Here is a 23154-nt window from a genome sequence, read left to right as displayed (position 1 = left end):
CTGAAGCCTGACAGGGATAGAGGTAAAAGTCACATCCATTGCACAATACAGTTTCCTTTTGTCTCCGCCAATCACTTGTTTGTAGCTCCCAGAAAAACTTCCACAACCTACAAGGGAAGGTAACCCTCAGACTGAAAAATGTTCCCTATTCCTGCTCTACCACTGCATCTGCTATTTGCATTTTTTAAAAAAGTGGGAGCTCCAGTCATGGCTCAGTTGGAATCGCATCTAGTTTGGCCCTTAATTTCACCATCCTTCCCCTTGTTACGCTAATGAACTGGCTGCAATGGCTTGTAGAAGGAAGGATTAGGAAATGGGGATCCCCTGGCAATATACGCAAGCCCTGCCCTTCCCACAAAATGGCAGACAATTCATGTTCCTGATGCCATCGGAAATCTCATCATTCTGGATCAACTGGGAGGGATCACTGCTATAATTATCTGCCATCTTGTGGAAGGCCAAGGCTCATGTAATTTGACAGGAAGCGTTCTTAAAAACCTGATAAACTTCTCCTTGCTCGGTGGCACCAGACAAACTTAGTGGTATTCTGTGATTTATATAGATGTAAGCACAATAGGATCTTTCCATAACGCTACCCAAAATAGCATGTTCGAAACCCAAGGGGGATATTTTGCTTTTAAAATGGTGCATCATTCTCTTCAATAAAGCAGGCTGTAGAAACCTCACCAAGAGCGTTATTACAATTCACAAAGGGATTTTTCATGCGAAATATCTGCCATGGGAAAGATTAGGGGTTACTGGAGAGAGAAAAGGAGTGCAGGATTCAATTCAGGCAGTCACAGCACTGGGGGAATGGAAGTAAGGTACACATGTGTGATGGCTGAGGAGAAATTGAAGGAAACTCATGAAACCTCACTGGGGGGTGGGGTGGGGGAAGAAACCTCCTTTTGTGCTACAAAACTTATCCACTAGTTCTTTGGAAGTAAGAATTTCCCATCCTTTTGAGAGGATATCCCTCCATGCTGTGAGGGGATGGAGTACTGGAGGAGCTGTGTGAGAATATGGAGTCGGGATGAAATTCAAAGGAGGGGGTTAGCATAGGGTGGGGCATCTGCAGGATTGGCGAGCAAAATGAGCAGGGTCTGGAACCCCTAGTAATACAGTGATACCTGTTGAGATTCCATTCCATCTTTTGCTGCAGACATGGGATTGTTACGTGTCACATGTCTGTTTACATTCCAGCACAGATTGCTGGCGTGAGCGGAACTTCCGCTCTGTATAGCTGTTGTTTTTGGCGCTCTCTCCGAGAAGACGGCAAGGAGAGACGGCATGTTTCTTTGTCCTGATTTATGTTTAATAAGGGATGTGGGTGGCGCTGTGGGTTAAACCACAGAGACTAGGACTTGCCGATCAGAAGGTCAGTGGTTCGAATCCCCATGAAGGGGTGAGCTCCCGTTGCTCGGTCCCTGCTCCTGCCCACCTAGCAGTTCGAAAGCACTTCAAAGTGCAAGTAGATAAATAGGTACCACTCTGGCGGGAAGGTAAACGGTGTTTCCGTGCACTGCTCTGGTTCGCCAGAAGCGGCTTAGTCCTGCTGGCCACATGACCCGGAAGCTGTACACCGACTCCCTTGGCCAATCAAGTGAGATGAGCGCCACAACCCCAGCGTCGGCCACGACTGGACCTAATGGTCAGGGGTCCCTTTACCTTTACCTTTATGTTTAATAAATGTGTAGCTTAGTATGCATCTACAGCCTCAAGCCTCTTCTGTTGTACAGTATACACTGCTGAATAAAGTGTGCTCAAGTCTGTAAGCTTGAGTCACTGATGTACGTAGGAGCAGAGGTCGACGAATCTTTGCAGTGGCAAGGCTGAGAGGGAGACCTTCTAGCTGGGGCCGAGGCAGCTGGCCTATCAACTCCAAGATGCCCACAGTACCTTGGTTGTGGAATGGCTTGGCTCCCGAACAAATTGGATCCCGAAAGCTGCAAGCCTGGAAGTAAGTGTTCCGGTTTGCAAACGTTTTTTGAAAGCCAAACGTCTGACGCAGATTCTGCGGCTTCCGATTGAGTGCAGGAAGCTTTGATAGCTGCACCCTGGTTTTGAAACTGTTCCGGAAGTCGAACGGACTCCTGGAATGGATTAAGTTCAACATCCAAGGTACCACAGTACGTCACACTAATTGCATGGAACACACATAAACATTTAAGTTGTGACCTTGCAGCTCTTACATGTTTCTAATATGAGCCTTGGTACTTAAAAAGTTCTCCACCTTTCTTACATCAACTCTATAACATGAAGTGGTCATGAAGGTTCCTTTTGTTTCACCTCTATCCGTTTTTTGGTCCTGAGGTGCTCTCAGGTGCCCAGAGCCTGCCATTCCTTTTTTCAACAAGGCTTTTAAGTGGAGATTAATTATCCATCAGTACATGTATTAGAAGGAACGCGGGTGGCACTGTGGGTTAAACCACAGAGCCTAGGACTTGCTGATCAGAAGGTCAGTGGTTTGAATCCCCGCGATGGGGTGAGCTCCTGTTGCTCGGTCCCTGCTCCTGCCAACCTAGCAGTTCGAAAGCACATCAAAGTGCAAGTAGATAAATAGGTACCGCTCCGGAAGGTAAACGGTGTTTCCGTGTGCTGCTCTGGTTTGCCAGAAGAGGCTTAGTCATGCTGGCCACATGACCCAGAAGCTGTCTGCGGACAAACGCCAGCTCCCTCAGCCTATAGAACGAGATGAGCGTGCAACCCCAGATACATATGTACATATGTACGTATATATGCTTTGGGCCACAATTTACCCAACATATGGTAGTTTCCGTTGTTCGGTGTGAGTAGTGGGAATGGTTTCTACAAGAAAGGCTTGGAAAACACACATCCAACAGAATGAGTTGCAGCCGGAAAGTAAAAAATAAGTGCTTCCAGTACATAATGTGGGTCTATATAACTAGACTGAGATGATTATCTTAAGAAGGTGTTTATAATAATCGATGAATGGCACAAAAATCTTTTTGTGCTTCCTTTTTCTATCCATTTGTCCTCCGATCACTTAATATTTGTTCTTACTGGATGGGCTATTGACTGTAGCCTGTTTTATTATAAAGATAGTCTTTATGTATTTATGGATTGTATTAGTTATATTACATCGAAATAGGTCTTACTGAAATGAAAAGTGGTACAAAAAAAGCACACCTTTAAAATGCGCTGATAGTTTTCCAGTATTGCCCACATTGTACATGTTAAATATTTAAATTAAGTCATTCATTATTATTTTTTTAAAAAAAGAAAGTAAAAACAAAATACAGCCCCAGGGATTTTAACCTCCCGCCCCTGCAATGTGTTGAGGAAATAAATGAATGCCACATTTGCAGACCTTTTTCTCTGCATAAATTCTGGGCATCAGGTTTGCCCATGAAAGCCTTCAGCTCAAAGCAGGAGATTGACAGCTGCACTGAACTGGAAACAGTTCTGAATTTGGTCCCTCCTCAAGGCCGTGGATCAAAGCCACCGCCCTCCTCCCCAAAAGAGATGGGGAGAATATTCCTTTTATCACCTTCAAAGCAAATACCGGGTGGTACGTGAACAAAAGATTCCTTCCTCCTCTCCACAGTGCATAGTTAGAGGCTGAGATCAGATGGCTTCAAGCATCACTCAGTCTGAGCAGGAGAACCTCCTTCCCATCACTCAGTGACGTGACTTCAGAAGCAAGACGTTCTACTGTCTGGGTGAGTTCTGCTTGAGGGTCTCCTGCTTATTGGTAGCAAAGCAACTTCCAGCTCATTTTTCCCAAGTCTTGGTTCACAGGAGGGGAAGGGCTGATCTAAAGAGCTTCAGCAAAGTGCTTAAGGAAGTGTGTGAGAGATATTTTGAGCCTCAAAGGGATGCTTCCGAATTCTTCTGTGAAATCTTCCTTCTGCAAAGCCTAGTCTCTCTAGCCCAGCACACTGCCTCAGACAGTGGTCCATGAAAATCCACAATAAGGGCACACCAAGAGATCCATCCTTCTGCTGCTCACCAGCAGCTTATATCTGAAAGTCACAAAATATGCACTCTTGATGGATTCTCTTGAAAACATAGAACCAAATAAGCATAAGACTTCTGTGTTTTCAAGAGAATCCACCAAGAGTACATATTTTGTGACTTTCAGAAATTTATAAGATTTATTTGGTTTTGCAGAGAGTGTGTATTTCATATATTTCATACTGTTTAATGCTCTGCATAGATTATATAAAGAGCTTATATTGACATCGCATTGTTGTACTTGGTCATCGTGTTGCTTTGGATATTACTGATAATTGTTTGCAACACAGGGGTTTAATTGTTTGGTTACTGCTCACCAACAGCTGGCATTCAATGGCAATACTGCCTCTGAGAAGGAACGCTTCCCTTCCTCCACCCTCCTCCTCCTCCTTTCCTTTTGCGTCAAGGGACCGTGTTACATTTTTTTTCTTGTCGCAAAGCAGCTGCTCTGGGGTGCTTTTGAGCTGAAAAGCTAGGGTGAAAAACAGCACTAGGAAACCTCTAATAAAATAAATGTTCGTGGCTAATAGTCACTGACAGACTGCCCCCATCCTTCTCCAAATATTTATCTATCTTCACGGCCTAGGACCCTTGTACCTATGGGACTGCCTCTCCCAATATGCCCCAAGGAGGACCTTAAGGTCCATAAATGGCAACACCCTAGAGGTCCTGGGCCCTAAGGAAATCAGATTAGCCTCAACCAGAGCCAGGGCCTTTTCAACACTGGTTCCGGCTGGTGGAACACTCTGTCTCATGAGACCAGGGCCCTGCAGGATCTGATTTCTTTCCGCAGGGCCTGTAAGACAGAGTTGTTCCGCCTGGCCTTTGGCTTGGAATCAACTTGATCTAGGATTGGACTAGAAGACCCTTGGGGTCCGTTCCAGCTTTGCCATTCTACGACTCAATGTGTTGTGTGAAGAAGGGAGGTTTTCTTCTTCTCAATGGCGATGTCTGTCCCGAACCTGCTGTCAGGACAGTCGTTGGGGTAGCCATGGAACCAAGGTGATGGAAAAGCTTCGTAACCATAAACATGCTTCTGAGATGGGCGAAGTGGACATCTTTGGACATTGGCAAGGCAAGAGAAGGTGGTTGCCAAGTAGGTATGGTTTGGGAGGGATGCAGTCAAGGCTCTAACAATGTCGGAGGGAAATGGATTGGGAGAGTTGCATGATTCATCTTTGCTGTGCGATGTCGGGAGCGGAAGGGTCAAGGGAGCATTCGAGGGGTGCTTGGTCCATGACTGAGAGGACCTGATGCTTACTTAAGGGTAGGAGAATGCGTTTGAAGACATGCGCCGTGGCGAGGATTGGAGGGGAGGATGTCTCTATGAGGTTCATTAAGGAAACGCAGGCAGTAAGACTTACGCTAGCGTTAGTTTTATCACTTCCGCCCGAAGAAACACTCCATCGTTTTATAGCCTGAGTGCACAAGAGAGAACAGGGTGTTTCCCTCCTCTTTGATCAACGTAATTAAAATTGGCGCATACCAAGGAACAAGGGTGCACCTCCTGTGTCCAGGAGAACAGTGAAATAACCATTCCAGAGCATTTACCCTTTAAAAACATAGTGCTTGGTGGGGAAAGGGAAACGTGCAAAACTGGAGAGGAAGCTGCAAAAGGAAGCATAAAATCCTGGCAAGCAGTGTTGCGTTACGCGCCTCCATAGGAACACAGAAAGCTGCCTTCTACTGAGTCAGACCTTTGGGTCCATCAAGCTCATATTGTGTACTCTGACTGGCAGAAGCTCTCCAAGATTTCAGACAATGGTCTCTCCCAGCTACACCTGGAGATGCTATACCTGGAGATGCTACACCTCCAGGTATACCTGGATATTCATACATTGCAAGGGTTGAATTAGATGACATTTGGGGTCCTTTCCAACTCTACAATTCTATGATTCTGTGCTTGTATGCCAGAGATTGAATCGGGGTCATTCTGCCTGCAGAAGAGGTGCTTCATCACTGCACTAAAGTTCTTCTTAATTTCTAAAGGCAGTGTGGGGAGAATCATTCTTGAGATTATACCCTAGTTATTTTATTTATTAAATTTATTACTCACTTTTTTTTGCCACGGGAACTCAAAGCGACTTACAATATTTTAAGCAAGCAAACACATACATGCATTAAAACCAGCTTTAAAAACAACCTAAAACAATTTGGTGTGTTGTTTTTTTTTTTTTAAAAAAACCTACATTAAAACATCCCGTCCATGAAAACAAAAATGCTGTAGATAATTCAAAGCCAAAGGCCTGGTGAAAAAAGAAATGTTTTTTGTTGAACTAGAAGCTGGTATTGACTTCTGATTCATCCTGCCTTAATTAATCCAGAATAAAGGAAGATGGTCATGGATAAATAACCAGGATGTATCTGCAAGAAGTAATTCTTCAGAAACTTCTCAAACTTCTGCTGCTTAGCTCAATCATGGAAAATTATTATTATTTTGCACAGGTGTAGCACAAAGTATGAGATAGTGTTACTCTTGAGTTTAGTCCTGCATCTGTGTGGTCTACTAAAGCACAGGAAGCGCTGTAGGCCAGGCACTCTGCTTGGGGGCCAGATCATTATTTTTGCCCCCCCCCTTGAGGTTTAACAGGTGGGTGGAGCCTGAGATTTAGGAATGATGCCATCATCCATTGGGACAGTAGAATGCAGCTTTTGAAAAAAGGCAGGCTGAAGTTTCTCCAGAAAGAACTTCCAGTTGAACAGTTTATGGGAAAATTTCATGGGCTGGGGATCACCCATCATTTGGCAAAAATTTGCCTGGATACCATTTTGGCCAGCAATTCCTGGACATGTCCAGGAAAACCAGGACGTATGGCAGCCCTATATCTAGAAGACACGGGAGCAGGGAGTCAGAGAAAAATTGAAGTCATTTGAGCTTTTCTCCAGTCAAACGAAGAAGAAGACTTATCGAAAACAGATTTTCAAACTGCAAATATCCTCACATGGGTGGGGGAGAATAAAAGGCAGGAGGGTTTTGCCCACAGGTGCAAAATTATGGTTTTTGGAATTTCCCAGGTCCTTTGTTTGCAGACCCCCGAATAAATTAGGTCCCCGGGGATGGAGTTTTCAGGAAACTGGGCCAGAACTCACCTTGCTGTCTGTTGTTGGGGACTCCTTCTCTTTCTCTGCATGCTGCAGCTTTCGGTTCAAGTCCTGGAACATGTCTTGGTGACGTTTTCTCGTGTGCATGATTTTCTGCAATGGGAGAGAGAGAAACAGGTCAGGATATCCCAGGTCCATCAAAGCCTCAGGCAGGAATTGTGAGATCAATTAAACCTAATTAGGAATGGGTGAATCTGTCCCAGTTTCTCATTGTTCTAGTCCTCATTTCTCCACATTTCCATATCACTTCATTATATATATATATATATATATATAGAGAGAGAGAGAGAGAGAGAGAGATCTGATGAAAATTCTTCAGTGTTTTAGTGCACGTCTCTCTTAATATAGTTATTTTTGGGTGCAGTTTCCCCTAATATAAATTTACTGATTTACACTTATAAACTGCTTGGTTATAATAAAACTGCTAAGCCGTTTACAGTTTTTAGAAACATGTTAAGATGATCAATAAAAAGGTTAAAAAGAGGTATCTAAAATATTAGTAACATAATTAAATGAGCTTTTAAAGAAATCAAAAAAGATAACCAAACTCAACAGAAAGCAAAAGGATTAATACACATGCCAGCCTGCTACATTTGTGGATAGGGTCGCCAAACAAAAACATTTTAAGCAAGCACCACAAAGAGCGTTTGCCTGGTTTCAATAGGCAAGGAGTTCCAAAGTGTGTGTTCTACCATAGTAAAATATTGATTTCTTACAAGTGTGTAATGAGTATTATTATATGGCACCTGTAGTAGTGCAATGCATTTCTGTATGCTATTTTCTCTAATGCATAGACTTTGATGCATACTAAATCCTAGTGTGTGCATTTCTGAACACACTGGAAATCCACTGCAAAATTCAGAGACGTGTGAACTGTTTTGGAAACTGCGAATTAGGTAGGGTTGCCTTTAAATGTGAACCGGATTGAATTTCTCCCCCATCTTTAGTCCTAGCCAAGTAAAAATGCAGGACTGAAAACCCCCCTAAATGGCCCAATGAGTACTGAGAATGATCATTGCTCTCAGAACGCAGGATGTCCGTTTGCAGGGGGTTTCCATTTGGTGGGTTCACCCCTTTTTGTACTTTTGCAAACCTTGGGGTTCACCCAAGCCTCTTAATAACATCCTCATGAGAGCGGATGGTCCAGTTTGGGCTACATAAGGAGAACGAGGTTGCTGTTTGTATATAGGATTTTTCATCCAAAACGAACCACTTCATTCTTTCAGTTTATGCTATGCCTACTCAGAGAGGTGCCCTATGCAACACTCTGGGATACAGTTGCTGGACATTTTCTTCGATGCCTGGCTACCAGAAATTCTCTGTGCACTGCCCATGAGTCAAATTAGGCACACATTTGCATCAATGTACATTCCAGTGGGAGGGATGCGGGTGGCGCTGTGGGTTAAACCACAGAACCTAGGACTTGTCGATCAGAAGGTCGGCGGTTCGAATCCCCATGACGGGGTGAGCTCCCGTTGCTTGGTCCCTGCTCCTGCTAAACTAGCCGTTTGAAAGCACATCAAAGTGCAAGTAGATAAATAGGTACCGCTCCGGCGGGAAGGTAAACGGCGTTTCCGTGTGCTGCTCTGGTTCACCAGAAGCGGCTTAGTCATGCTGGCCACATGACCCGGAAGCTGTACACCGGCTCCCTCAGCCAATAAAGCGAGAAGAGCGCCGCAACCCCAGAGTCGGCCATGACTGGACCTAATGGTCAGGGGTCCCTTTACCTTTACCTTTACATTCCAGTGGAGAAAATTACCCCTTGTTATGGGGAATACGCAGTGCTTTTTTTCCTAGAAAAAAGAGGTGCCAGAACCCACTATGAATGCCTCCCTCATCTTATAATGGCAATGGCGCCCACCTGAGAGGTGCCGGAACTGAGTTCCAGGGAGTTCTGGCTGAAAAAAAATAGCTCTGAATATGACACAAACTGATTCATGGGTTCTCAGGACTCAGACAATGACATTTTGGGTGTTAGGACAGTCAGTTCACTATATATGAAACTAAATTCAATGGAGGAATGGGGATGATAAGATTCACTCTCATCCTGACCTGTCCATTATGTAAATGGGGAAGTACTCACCTCGAAATCTAGCTCTGCATACCGGGATTTCCGTCTCTGGGGATTGAAAGAGAAAGACAGATTAGCAGTAGGGTGATACCACCCCAATGAAACCGACAACATTTTTTTTGCCACCGATTTTTTTTGGGGGGGGGGGCGATATTTCTCCTTGAGAAAGCACCATGCAAAGAGGCACTTGGTGTACACAATTTGCAGCAATGGCCACAATCGTGGCAGCCGTGCGGAGTCCAGGGGTGGTCCTACCATTTGGCAAAGTAAGGCAACAGCCTCAGGTGGTGGATGAAGCCCCTAGCCATTCTCCTCTGCTGAAAAAACAGAGCTGTATGTGTGTTCTGCCACACCCGCCTGCTGCTCAGAGGAGCAGTGGAGGACACGATCCCATCACTAATGATTTGGGATCAGTTAACAATCTGGGATCTGGACCACTTTACCGATGAGATCACCTGACCCCATATCAACCGCTTTGATCTGGCACAGTTACAGGAGCTACAGAATGTGAATTTTACATTTTAAAGAAATCAGTGATTTAGTGTGGCAGAACTACACTTGCAAAGTCCCTGCCTTTGGATATCAGGCAGGCTGTATGCTTTTAAAAACATTTTAGTATAGATAATCCTACTCAGTTGTTTAGAAAGTTTTAACCCGTTTTATGAAAACCATCCCTCTCTCTGATTAGTTTTATATAGGCCAGTTTACATTTCTTAGTGCAGAAAATATTGATCTGATGTGTAGAGATCTTTCCTATTCTACTTAGTTCAAGAAAGTTCTGGAAGTGTCTCTGTGTGAAAGGAACAAGCAGAAACTTCACGATGTTTGGGTTATTCCTTCCGAGAAGCTGAGTACAGCTGGCTTAAACTGGTCCTGTTATCTCTTCTGTCAAGGTCATGCTGAGTATAATAGTGAGGCCAGAAGGAGCCCGGGTTTCACTTTCTCTTTCTATCTCTTTTCCAACTGGTGTGGTGTTCTGTATGTAGTATTTAGTTTTAGACTTATTATAAGTTATTGTGTGTGTTTTTTGGTTTACAAAAGTATGCACAATGTCTCTCTCTCTCTCTCTCTCTCTCTCTCTCTCTCCCAAGTAACATTTTTTACAGATCAGTTTCATTTGTTGAGACATTAGGAAGAAAAGGGGGAAAGAGGTAGAGGGGGGAGGAAAGATGAGTGGGGTGGGGTGGGGTGGTGATGTTTCTGTTTTACTTAATATATGTGGGGTTTTGTGTCAGCATTGCTTGTGCAGGTTCTTTGCTGTTCACTTGTGTTCCTTTGGTGGTGAGAGAGGTTGGGGTTGGCCATGGGTGTGGTTGTTCATTTGTGGTTGGCTGTGGTGGTCTTTGTTTTCATGTGTGAGTGGGGTGGGTGGATGTTTTGGATCAGGTTAGCCATATTGATTTGTATGCTGTTGGTGGGTTTTTGTCATTGTCTTGTTGGGCTGTGTGTGTGATAAAGGGGAGCCAGACCGGGGTGAAGGCGTCTTCTTCTATTTGTCCCCGTATCAGTTTCAGTTTATTGGTTAATTTTTCTAGTAAGGCTGTTTCCCATACTATTTGGTACCATTGGTCCAGGCTTACTCCTGACAGGTCTCTCCAGTTATAAGTTATTGCTAAGTTATGTCTGCTGCAACTGGATTTCTTATGGACAGTGCCAATCCTGAATGTATTGGATTTGTGACCATTATGCAGTAAAGCTCTGCTGGATGAAATGTCTCTGGTCTATTTTTGGAAACCCCTGCAACCTGTGTAAGTTTTTACTCTGCTAACTATACACTGGAATCTACTCTGGATCAATATTGAGCAGACTTTCAATAACAATATGCCTCTGCTATCTCCCCCCAACTTTACTCCGGCCAGTCAATTTATCCCCGTATTGTATCAATACGACTGGTTCTTTTTCAAGGCCTTGGGGACAGCTTGGTCTTCTTCAGCCAAGGGACCTGAGGTCCTTTCCAACCGGAGATGCAAAGGAACCTGCAATGTTCTCCGTGCAAAATGTGTGCGATATCACGTAGCTACCACCCAGCAACATACCTCAAGGGAGCTCATGGAAAGGGTGGAAACCGTCTCACTCTTGGACACCATGCCAGAGTTGCCAGACTCGCCCGTGTCACACAAGCTGTTTGGCATCTGTGAGTCACCAGACTTGTTAACCATCGGAGGCGACAGCTGGTGCTGCTGCTGTTGCTGCTGCAACATAGGCGAAGCCTGACCCTCCCCGCAGCCCATGACCACAGGCTCCCTTGGAGGGCTCTTGACAACGAAACCTGGGTCAGTGGCCATACTGAGGTGGATGAGCCTCGTCTGGGGCATCTGGTCAATGTTGATGCTGTATTTTGTATCGTCTTTGGGGGGCGGCGGAGGCGGCGGAGGCTTCGGCCTCAAGGTGGCGGTGTTGGAGGGCAGGATGACGTAGCTTGTGTCTATGGCTTGGTCCTGCGCCCGAGAGAGCTCTGAGTCCAGCTTCTTGAAGATGTCCCCGTCGCAGATGTAGATGGACTTGGGGGGCTGGCTCTTGTCCTTCTTCAGAGTGAGGGTGTGATTGCTGAAGTCGTTGAGGTTGATGGCGCCCAGGTAGTGTGGGGAGCCTTGGAGGTGCATCTTGGAGACGTTGGCTGGAAGACTGTTGAAGTTGGACGATCCCTTCTGGTGGTTCAGCTTCAGCTTCTCCTCATCCTGCAGGGACGGGCGTTTCAGAGTCCCCGTGATGGTCATGGTGCGGCAAGTGCTGATGTCTTTGTTTAGCACTAATGGGTCGGCGGAAAGAGGCAAAGCATCAGTAACCGATGGAACTGGACGTGTCTTGCTACACAACAAAAATGACTCTCACCATCATCACAACACCCAGGGATGTCCCCACCTATCTCCAGAACAGAGGCTCCTAAAGGGATTTTTTATTTTATCATCATCATCATCATCATTATTTATTAAATTAGTATACCGTCCTATACCCGCAGGTCTCAGGGCAGTTACAACATAAAATCTCAATATAAAAACACAACATACATAACCAAAATAGAAACAAAAACAAGTCAATAACTGCCCCCCTGCAACACATTTTAAAGGGGAATTAGAGTTTCACTCTTGTTTCATTCTTGTTCTAGACTTAGTGGCTCTGCTCTCAACAGCTACTGAGTGAATTTTTTGTCTCCTATTCATTCATTATGTGAAGACAATGGATGAAGAAATAAATGGCCTGTTTCTAATTTGCTTGGTTATGTTTAAAATTAATCCACAAGCTTCTCGGACTGGGTTATACATGTCAATAAATAAATAAATTTGATTTATATGTCCTCTCAAGATCCCGTGTTTAATCCACTGTGTTTCATTCAAGATGCAAACATTGTATGGATATATAACCTAGTTACCTATATTGGTTTAAAATGTTTTATTGATTTTATCCTTGACCTTGGTCCCATGTAGACAGGACACCTTTGCTCAGACTCCTTGGCCCCGGTTCCCAGTTTGCTACTGGGCCAAGTTCAGCATGTTACTACTAGCATATAAAACCCTTAACAACTTGGGATCAGTTTACCTGTGAGATCACCTTTCCCCAATGATGCTTGATTGATGGCTTCAGTCTGCAGAACTAGCACTCTTACAGGTGCCCAATAAAGCTCATTCTGCATTTGTAAGAACTCAAACTTTTAGTGTTGCAGCAGCTACACTTTGGAACCTCCCTGCCTATTGATTTCTTTTTGGAGCCTGATAAACTCATTTTTGTTTAGACATGTCTACCCAGATATCCAAAATGCTGATGTCTGTTTTAAACTCCTTTGAGTTTATTGTCGATTTTATTTTTCCCCTGAATGCTTAAGATTGTTGTTATTAACTGTTTTTACTGATAATTTTATTCCTTTATTCTTATTGTAACTGCTTTGATTTTTTTAAAAAAACAATCAAATAATGTATATATAAAGTAAATAATAAAGTGTATTTTTGTCCCTTCCCTATTTGAGAGATTAGATGCAGAATATCCTCTAGATGCTTTCAGACCAAAAGAGCAGCTTCAGCACTTATAAGAAAAGAAAGAGCCACATTCTGTAGGCGATGGAGAACATCACATGCAAACATACATATGCATCACAGATATAAATAAACAATACATTGCTATTGCTCAGCCAACTCTCAGCTGAAAGGAAAAGAGGGTTAAGAATTCATGGTTGGCTTCTATGATACACCCCAGAGTCATGCAACCAAATACTTACCCAGCATATCAGCAGAACAGCTGCTTTACCTATTCCTCCCTGAAGAACAGGGGAAAATAAAAGGCCAACAAATATGGGCTTGGGGGCTTCATTCAAACAATTCCCGACTAAGGGCTGGAGCGTTACATTGATGCTGGGTGGTTGTGTTGTCTTGTAAAACACAACAGCAGGTTGTTGGGATTTAATTGGTCTGCTATGGTGCCTTGTGCTTGCTAAGCCAGCAAAATTCAAGGGCAAGCCAGCAGAAACAATGGCCCAAGCCTTTGTGAGACGGGCTTCCTTGCATGGCACCCGTTAGATGATATGGACTACAACTCTGATCCTAAATGTGGGCACCAGCTTGGGGAAGGCTGGTTGGTCTAAGACATCTGGACATCCTGGGGTGCGGGAAACCCAATTGGGTAAGAGAACTGTGGTACTCAAATGTGACAACTGTAGGAGGAATTATGATATCTAATGGACATGGAAATGAATTTCCCTGATCCTGGATCTTAGATGAAGATCATGTGGGGGTGACTGAAATCTCTGGACCCTGTTTTTTCTATGAAACAGTAGACGTCTTGCAAGGAACGATGGAGGCATTTAGCTGTTCTTCCAAGTATCACTCATGCATTTAGACAACTCAGGGGATGCTTCCCAGGGTATGTGTTTCTGTGTGTATCACAGTGCTTGCTTTCCACTTCCCTCCACGTTTACCTTTCCTTTTGTGCCATGTCTGTCAGGTTGTGAGCCCCTAAAACGTGCCTGCCTGATCTTTTAATACCTCTGCAGTGCTTAGAAAACATCCGCTGCTTGTTTAAAATATTACAGAACAGTCGCTCTGGAGAGTTAGGGGTGTAAAATGGAGCAAGGGACGTCCTTCCGTTTGTTGGATGCCTTTGGTTTTGTTAAGGTTAAGATTGTCGGCGCTGAGAGAGATCAGAAGGATAAAAAGAGACACCACAGAGAGAGGAAATAAATGAAAACAGGGAGGGGAAAGAAGCCAGGAAGGGGGAGAGGTGAGAAGACGTTAGCAGAGAGGGAAGCGACATGTTTGATCGAAGGGCGTCATTTGGAGATACCAAAAGAAAAAGCAATATGAGAATCTGCCTACGGGCATGTTGGCACTGGGATAATTTGTGGGAGCTCACACTCCCTTTTGAAACCTTGAAGCTGAAAAGAGAAGGCGATAAATAGTCCCTGTTTGAAACAGGAGTGATGGGCTGCAGCTCACTCTCCAGCAAGCTGGCTCTTGTCGATGGGCATGGACTCTGCTCGCCAGCAAGGATACTCATTTTTGTAACACAAGCTGGCAGAGCGAGGATAGCAAGAGTCTGATGCGCCATGGAGCGAATCTGGTGTTGGCGCTCCACCGGAAGGACAGCCTTCTAATGTGCAACCAGATCACAAGTCCCAAACAACACAAGTAAGGTAAAGGTAAAGGGGTAAAGGGACCCCTGACCATTAGGTCCAGTTGTGACTGACTCTGGGGTTGTGGCGCTCATCTCGCTTTATTGGCCGAGGGAGTCAACATACAGCTTCCGGGTCATGTGGCCAGCACGACTAAGCTGCTTCTGGCGAACCAGAGCAGCGCATGGCCATTTACCTTCCCACCAGAGTGATACCTATTTATCTACTTGCACTTTGACGTGCTTTTGAACTGCTAGGTTGGCAGGAGCTGGGACCGAGCAACGGGAGCTCACTCCGTTGCGGGGATTCGAACCGCCGACCTTCTGATCGGCAAGTCCTAGGCTCTGTGGTTTAACCCACAGCGCCACCCACATCACAAGTAAACATGCATCAAATTGGGCAGAAATGGATTGATCCAGTATAGTGTAGTGATCAGAGTGTCGGACCTGGATCTGGGAGACGGGGGTTCAATTCCTGTCTCTGCCATGAAGCTCGCTAGGTCAATCACTGCCTCTCAGCCTACCCTACCTCAGAGGGTTGTTGTGTGGCTAATGTGGGGAAGGGAGCAAACTGTGCACACCACCTTGTACTCCTTGGAGGGAGGGCGATACAGAAATGTAATAATAAACAAACAAAGTGGTCACTATACTGAAGACTGTTGTGGGACAGAGGGCAATCTCGGTCCTTGGCTACAGGGTGAGCTGCAGTCATTGGAAAGTAAATTCACTCACTGAATCATACATGTGGTCTGAATATCCAAACCATATACAGTGGTGCCTCGCAAGACGAAAAGAATCCGTTCTGTGATTCTCTTCGTCTAGCGGTTTTTTCGTCTTGCGAAGCAAGCCCATTGACGGATTAGCGCTATTGGCGGCTTTTAGCGGCTTATCGGCTTATTGGATCAGCTGATAAGCAGCTTAGCGGCTTAGAAAAAGGGGGGGGGACCGCAGGAACTTGCAAGACATTTTCGTCTTGCGAAGCAAGCCCATAGGAGATTTGTTTTGCGAAGCACCTCCAAAACGGAAAACTCTTTCATCTAGCTAGTTTTCCATCTTGCGAGGCATTCGTCTTGCGGGGCACCACTGTATTTAAAGCAATATGATACCATGCTAAACTGTCACAGCTCCCCGCCTCCAAAAAATCAGTTTGTTAAGGGGTGCTGAGAGTTGATAGGTGGTTCCTGTCCCTCTCCCAGAGTTCCAGTTCCAAGAGGTTTAACAAACTAATCCCTCTTCCCAGTTAACTCTGGGAATTGTAGCTCCGTGAGGCAGAATGTGGGTCTTCTAGCAACTCTTAGTACCCTTAACATACCACAGTCCACAGAATTATTCGCAGGGAGCCATGGCTGTTTAAAGTGGTGTCATAACACGTTTGCCAGATTCCTGCCCTGTTCCTAGTGCTGATGCAGAATTCGCATTTCCCACAGTCCAGACGAGTCCTTCGTTCTGTGAGGCTCGCTGCCAATCTGCTAGACTTGAATGGGGACACAGCGAGTCCACCCCAAAGGATCTGAAAACTGAGCATGAGAGTACGGGCTTGTCTGCACTTCTGTTTGTGCCATTGCCTAGAAATCACATGTCTGAGCAGGTCGAATCTCCCAAAATCCATATATAAATCCAACTAAGATGATTTCCTCTTCCATCTCTAGTTTCAAATCCCAGTAGGGAAGCTGCCATTTTGATAAAAAAGCCAGACAACAAATAGAAAGGGAAAGTGAGATGAGGGGATGGGCAGATAGACAGGATGGGGAAGGATTGATAAAGTTTGTGCATGGAAATGGATGAATGGAAAGCAGAGATGAACCAAACAATGAGAAGAATAGCTCCACACATTGCATTTTAACATTGCCTAGAGTTTTGTGCGTGCCCATAAATTTATACTGTATGGAGTCAGGAAACAGGTGCAAATGTGTCCTCTCACCCGGGAGATGGGACTGCCTCCATCTCCTCCGCATCAGGTAAGAGCACACCTGGTGGCAAACAAGAATCGGCTACAAGAAAGAGCATGATATATACAGACAGAAAAAGAGAAGCCTGGAAAGGAAGGGGGGGGAACAAATCCAAGAAGGAAAATACAGAAACGATCATAGAGGTGGAGACAGCAATTAATTCTCAGCTTTAAGAAGAGATCCTGGTTTGGAAGATTGGAATTCTATGCAGGGTCGAAGGCAGCTGGGGTTGTCCGGGATCTTTAAGGAAATCCCAAGAAATGTCAAAGGTGTTTTGGGGGTTTTATTTTACCCCTTCCCCCTGGTGATTCAGGGATGCAGGAGGAGAGCAGAGCATTTAAGGGAGGGTCGAGGCAGCACAGGGCATTCTTGGCAGAGTTCTCAGTTGCAACGGATGCAGCGCTGGGTCTATTTAAGCAGGGTGAGGGGTGGGAGGTGGGAAGAGGTTGGAGGCCCAGGCAAGTCTGCAGGACTGGGGTGATCAATTCCCAAAGGACGTGGGTAAGAGCAAGGGAGAAGCGGAGGAGACAGAGGATGCTTGAGGAATAAGCTCACCCATCACCTCTCCCAGAACAGGGAAGGTCTAGAGGAAGAAATGCAATATGCGATGATCCTGAAAATCACTAAATGTCCTAATTTAAACATCCAGTTCTTATATGGTTAGGGGCAGCCGGAGTGGTTTTTCTGGCATGATGATCAGGTCTCATGAGCTGCTTCGGAACTGCCTGCCTATTGATATCAAACAGGGACCTTCTTTGTATTTTTGTATTCTAAGCCTATCCAGATGTTTGGAAATTTGATGTGAGTTTTAGCCTGTTTTGAGCCTACTCTTATTTTAACTTTTCAAAAGTCTTAAATTGGTGGTTCCCAATTTGCTGACCAGTGTGGAACCCCTATTTTGTTTTCAAAAGCGAAGCCACAAACCCCCTACTTTGGAAAATTTTGATATCTGCATGGTGGTTTTTGTTATGTGAATGGGGCTACAGACCTCCTGGGTGGGTTATAAGCAGATCCCACTTTTTAAATCATTGTTATTTTTCCTTATTGGTAAATTTATTGTTATCTTTTTAAAAAACCATGTTGAGGGTCCCCCCTTTTACAATCAAGCAGTGTAAAAAAATTATGAAATAAGGAAGGAAGGAAGGAAGGAAGGAAGGAAGGAAGGAAGGAAGGAAGGAAGAAATTGGAGCCCAGATCAGGACTCATCACTGCCTGCTTCAACCCATTTCCTGAAATGTTTTCCACCATTGAACTGCAATTGGGGAAGATGGTAAAAGTACCCACACAATGATTAAACTAATGTACCCAAATCCACTATGCCCCAATGAAAAGCCAATTCATGTGGATGTTATCATGCATCAAAAATGGTTGTGGGAACCAGTGTTGGGAGTGCAATGCTTAATGTCACTCCAACAGGATAATAATAATAATAATAATAATAATAATAATAATAATAATAATAATAAGTTGTTATAGGAACAACTGTTTAGAAACTGGTGCTGGAGTTTTGGTTTTCCTCTTCCCTCCCTGTTCCTTTTCCCTCTTATATCGTGGTTTTTTGATTCTTTTAGATTGTAAAATTGCAGGATAGGCTCTGTCTTGTTTTGAACAACCAGGCCACCCTGGGAAGCTGGGAAGACTGAACAGCAGGGAGAAACTAAATAAATAAAGACCTGCCAAATAATAATAATAATAATAATAATAATAATAATAATAATAATAATAATAATAGACCTGCCAAGGGCTGACCTGTGATAAATAAAGGCAGTCATTTTCATTCAAGTATAAAGTGAGTCTATTTTTTTTTTATACGAGAAGGGGCACAAAGGGGAGGGCACCTGAATCTTCTGCCCCTCCTCCCATGCCCCCTAACCTCCAACACTTTTTCCCTTGGAAAGCGCTTGAAGGAACAGGGCATGAAGAGGGTCTCAGCTCCTCAACAATGCCAGAGTCCCCTTCGATGTAGGAAAGCCACTTCTGCACTTCGGAGGAGGTGGGGTTGTGGCAGTGGCGTAGCGTAGCGTGGGGGGTGCAGGGGGGGCGGCTGCAACAGGCGCAACATCTGGGGGTAAGGGGGCGGAAATCCACGGGTTAGGGGGTGCAAATCCACGGGTTAGGGGGTGCAAATTACTTGCCTTGCCCCGGGTGCTGACAACCCACGCTACGCCACTGGGTTGCAGGCTTCTCAGCCCCACCACGTGCACGGAGGGTGGAACCCCGCCCTCGCATGATTGGAGGTATTCCCAGCCACGTCACCTCCTGGCCAGCCAATCAGCTGGCTTAGGGTGTGTGGCCTGCCCTATTTAAAGCAGGATGCGGCCGGGGATCTCCCTCTTTGCCACCTGCCAGCTGTTAATGCTTTTCCCACCCTCCCGCCCTATAAGGTTTTCATTCCTTGACCTTGCTATGGACCTTGGTTGGTTGCCGTTAAGGGGCCTGGTAGGAATTTTTCCACGTGGCAAATTGGCACCAGTCACTTGGTTTTTCGCCTACCTCGTAGCAAATTGTCACAACTTTCTGGGTATTGGCGCTTAGGCATTGGTATTGCTCTGTAGATGGAAGAGGGGAGGTAGCGCCATCACCTGCCCCGCATATTGAAGGCTAGTCCGGTAAAGGATTCTGGGGGGCATGGCCCCGTCCGAAGCCTAAGGAGATTAGGGCCTAAGGCACGCCCCCAATTGGTGACCCCAGGGGAGTCCCTAGTTGACGTGCATCAGCAGGACTCCCCCTACTGGTGGTTAACCCTTCCTGGACTTCAAGCGGATGGGCTGGAGTCAGATATAGTGGTTAGGACCAATGCCTAAGCCAATACCGCTCATCACCTGTAACCAATAAAGTTGTGGCCTTATTTAGCCATTAACCTTAATTATTGTGTCATGATTTTCATTGGGGAGGGGCAGGAACTGGCCACAGAATTAGACCCTCCCATGCCATCCTGGCTCTAGATGCGAATGGTGCAGTCATGGGATTAAGTCAGCCTGGCTTCCACCAATGTGTCCAGTTTGGGCCTAGGCCTCTTCTTCCTCTATGTATGCCCCTTCCAAAAGCCTGTCCCCATGGAGGTTGCCGTTGACCTCAGCCAAGCCCCAAGCATATAGGAAGGCAGTGGAGGAGAGTTAGCCTACAGGAGATGGAAGGAGGCAGGAGCTCTTGAGGGGCAGGAATGGCCGGGAGCAGCTCAGACGCACAGACCAGACGCAACGCAACTTTTGACACAAACAGACAGCAAGGATATATATCATAAGAAAGAAAAGGAAATTAAGGTCAAGCTCAATCCCCAAACCAGGTCACTTGTTGATTTCTCACCTGTGATGTGCTCACCTGATCTACAAGCCATATCCACATCCTTCTCGAAATCAGTCTGGAAGACAGAGAAAACAGGAGGGGGCGGTGGTCAACAAGGCGGAGGGTAGGGGGGAGGTTATGGGGTGGCAGAGGAAAGGGTGGCCTCAAATCCATCGTTACTGGCACATTTCCAGAACTAGCAAGCAAAGAGTCACAACAACAAGACCCTGGCGTGAACAAAAGGAGGAGTTATTGAGAGGTGAAGGTGTTCAGACAGGGGCAATATTGTCTTCCTGATTATAATTTTCCATTGTCCACTTCTGCCCCATTGTCTAATGTTCCTTTCACACTGCAGCACCTATGGCATTATGGAACTGTGGCTTTTTGTCAATTCACTCCCACAATTCCCTCCAGTCTTTGATGGACACAGTTGATCGTCTGAATGCGTAACCATAACCAGATTTTTCATTTAGATCTGTATCTGAAACCATTCTGAGCTATCAGCCTGGTCAACGGACAATTTCCAACTGAGTTAGGCAGGGAAGGTTTCGTTAAATCAGAAATGGCTCTTTGTTTCAGGTTCTTGAACATCAAACAATAAGCAGATTTCAGTGTGTCTTGTGCAGCGTCAGACTCGCACACAAGTCTCCCAACTTTTGGCGATGTGAAACTTCTCCCAGGCCTTTGGCCAATTAAACAATCTGTTTTAAATGGGACGGGTTTCTGTTTGTTACTGTGGTATGTATTGTTGTGTTTTTATATTATCAACATCCTTGTGATCCTTGGATGAAGGGTAGTATAATAATAATAATAATAATAATAATAATAATAATAATAATAATAATAATAATTTTTTCTGGGCTAAGTGAGCTGCAATTTCTGGAATCACCTAACACAGAAATTAGCACCAAACATGCACTATATTCCATTAATTTTCTGGAAGCGGCTTTTATGTTGCATGAAAGCTCAAATATAATATGGAAATTAAGAGTTAGAGAAATGTTGGGGAAATGAGGAAAGGCTGGGTGAATGCTGCCTTTGGCAGGAATCAACATATTATAGGGTTGAATGCTGATGACATTGAAATGAATTGAAGGGGTTCTAGCAACAAGGTAAAATGTAAGATGGGGTTGATAACAGATAAACTAATAGGATATGAATTTGCTGAACCAATTCTTAAAAGGGATACAAAAAAGGGAGGCGTGAGGAAGTCAGGAAAATAAGTTAACTAAAGATGAGAAATCAAAAAAGAGGGAGTTTTGTTTTCTTTTATATGTGTTTTTTCTTCTTCCTTTTTGTGTTTAATGTTTGTATTTTTGTATTTTGTAATTTTGTATTTTTCTGTTTTTGTATTTTTCTGAACTTTTCTATTGATAAAACTTAATAAAATATTAATGGGGAAAAAAAGAATCAACATATTATAGGGATGGAGACAATTATGCCAATCCTTCTTCGCGTCTGATCCTGTCTAATTTGCTTTCTGAGAATCTGAGAATCCTCTGGAAAAATAATCTCTCAAAGGACCTGTTGATGGCATTTTACCATTGTACTGTTGAGAGTGTATTAACTTATGGTCTGTGTGTGTGGTTTGGGAGCTGCATGGTCAGGGAAAAAACAATGCTGTCCAGGGTTGTAAAGACTGCGGAGAGAATAATTGGGCGCACTCTTCCCACCTTGGATCAAATCTATGCTTCCAGGTGCCATAAGGAAGCTGCAGAGATAGAGCAGGATAGTGAGCACCCCGGAAATGATCTCTTTCAGCTTCTGCCTCCTGGAAGAAGGTACAGGGTTATAAAGACCAGGACTAGCCGCCTGAGAAACAGTTTCTATCCAAATGCGATTTTGGTTTTAAAAGCAGTGTAAGGTAGTCTCTGTGGGAGTATATTGTATTTAATTATGGGGTGTCAGAGTTTTTAGGGGGCTAATCAGGCTGGGATAGGAGGCTTGTTGGGTTTTGAATGTCTGATGTAGATTTTTTTCAATTTCGTTGTTCTGTCTGGGAAAATGACAATAAAGATTATCGTATAAAGATTACTGTATCGTTATGTGTGTGGGAAGGAAGCTGGTAGCAGCTTGTGCATATTCTTGCATATATCAGCTGGAGGAGAAAACTGCACGCCGAGACTCTTCTGCAAGTCAGTTGGCGGGTCAGAGACGCATTCAGATATGCATCCTGTCGAACGCAACAGATCAGAAAAGCAGAATCTGAATCCAGACGCACATTCAATGCACGTTCAGCTGAAGATAGTGATTGGAGAAAGGTCTGAGCAAGATGGAACAATGGTCTGACTTAGCACAAGACAACTTCTTACAAGTATGAATTCTCAAGAGAGCCTTTTGTGGCTATGCAAGAGCTAACTGGGCAGAAAAGTGGAATAATCTGTGGAAATCAAGAGATATCCCCCCGCAAGTCCAAGCATCCATCCTGATAATTTATGAGACTAGAAGAGCTGATTCCCCCCTCATTTCATTCCTCTCTTTCATTAAATAATTTTTATTATTAAAAAAAAAGAATCAAGGTGGTGTACAATGAAACTATTGAAGCCACCAAATACAGAACAAACGACTAACGCAGAATCCAATTCATTCTCTAAAAACACTTGGTTGAAATACGTACATTTTCAGCAGATGACATCAGGATTATAGGTGTCTGTCTGATTCCCATAGGAAGAGTGTCCCAAGTTACTGTTGCCACTATGCTAAAATCCTAGGTTTGTCTAGAGACCAAACTAATATGGGATAACTCTGGGACTGTTAGGAGGGTTCCTCCTGATGATTACAAGTGATCTGGCCTGTTGTGTACAAGGGACGAGGTGGTCTTTCAGATAACCTCATCCTAGGCCATTTAAAACTTTGGATACTACTAATAATACCTGAAACCTAATTTCATATTCGACTGACAGCCGGTGCAGGGCTTTCTGCACAGCTGTGATGTTATTTTAATCTTTCAAAATATAAAGCAACTGGTACATTTCCATAAATAAAATATATAAAGCATTATTTAATCATCTAACCTATGGGAAAATTTGGTGCAAGCGAATAGGGATGAATGGAAAATAAACAGGCTGTCTGGAGGTGACCTCACAGACATGTGGAGTCAACGCGGGACTCCATGAATTTGAAAGTGGCTCCGCCCTTGTCACACATCATCATCATCATCATCATCATCAT

At 44.5% G+C, this 23154-nt stretch overlaps 1 protein-coding gene and 1 pseudogene across 10 annotated transcripts in view; both read right to left on the bottom strand.

Annotated features, from left to right (window-relative positions):
• ADGRB1 (adhesion G protein-coupled receptor B1) overlaps positions 1-23154 on the bottom strand; it is a 388463-nt gene that overhangs the window by 2718 nt on the left and 362591 nt on the right. For 3 of the 9 annotated variants that reach the window (XM_082235447.1, XM_082235451.1, XM_082235450.1), the window contains 5 exons: positions 20020-20059; positions 11188-11900; positions 9164-9199; positions 7069-7173; positions 5343-5396 (listed from right to left, as the gene is read on the bottom strand). In XM_082235447.1, the coding sequence (XP_082091573.1) occupies positions 5343-5396; positions 7069-7173; positions 9164-9199; positions 11188-11900; positions 20020-20059 (948 nt within the window). Of the gene's footprint in view, positions 1-5342; positions 5397-7068; positions 7174-9163; positions 9200-11187; positions 11901-20004; positions 20060-23154 lie in introns of all 9 variants that reach the window. The other 6 variants (XM_082235446.1, XM_082235445.1, XM_082235449.1 and 3 more) reach the window with 3 other exon arrangements.
• The window catches only part of LOC309539766 (tigger transposable element-derived protein 1 pseudogene), a 247767-nt pseudogene that overhangs the window by 170751 nt on the left and 53862 nt on the right, over positions 1-23154 (bottom strand). The window lies entirely within an intron of this gene.

The sequence above is a fragment of the Podarcis vaucheri genome, assembly GCF_965113315.1.
Source record: "Podarcis vaucheri genome assembly, chromosome: 8".
In the NCBI taxonomy this organism is placed as follows: domain Eukaryota; kingdom Metazoa; phylum Chordata; class Lepidosauria; order Squamata; family Lacertidae; genus Podarcis; species Podarcis vaucheri.
This window is presented reverse-complemented; position numbering and strand designations above follow the sequence as displayed.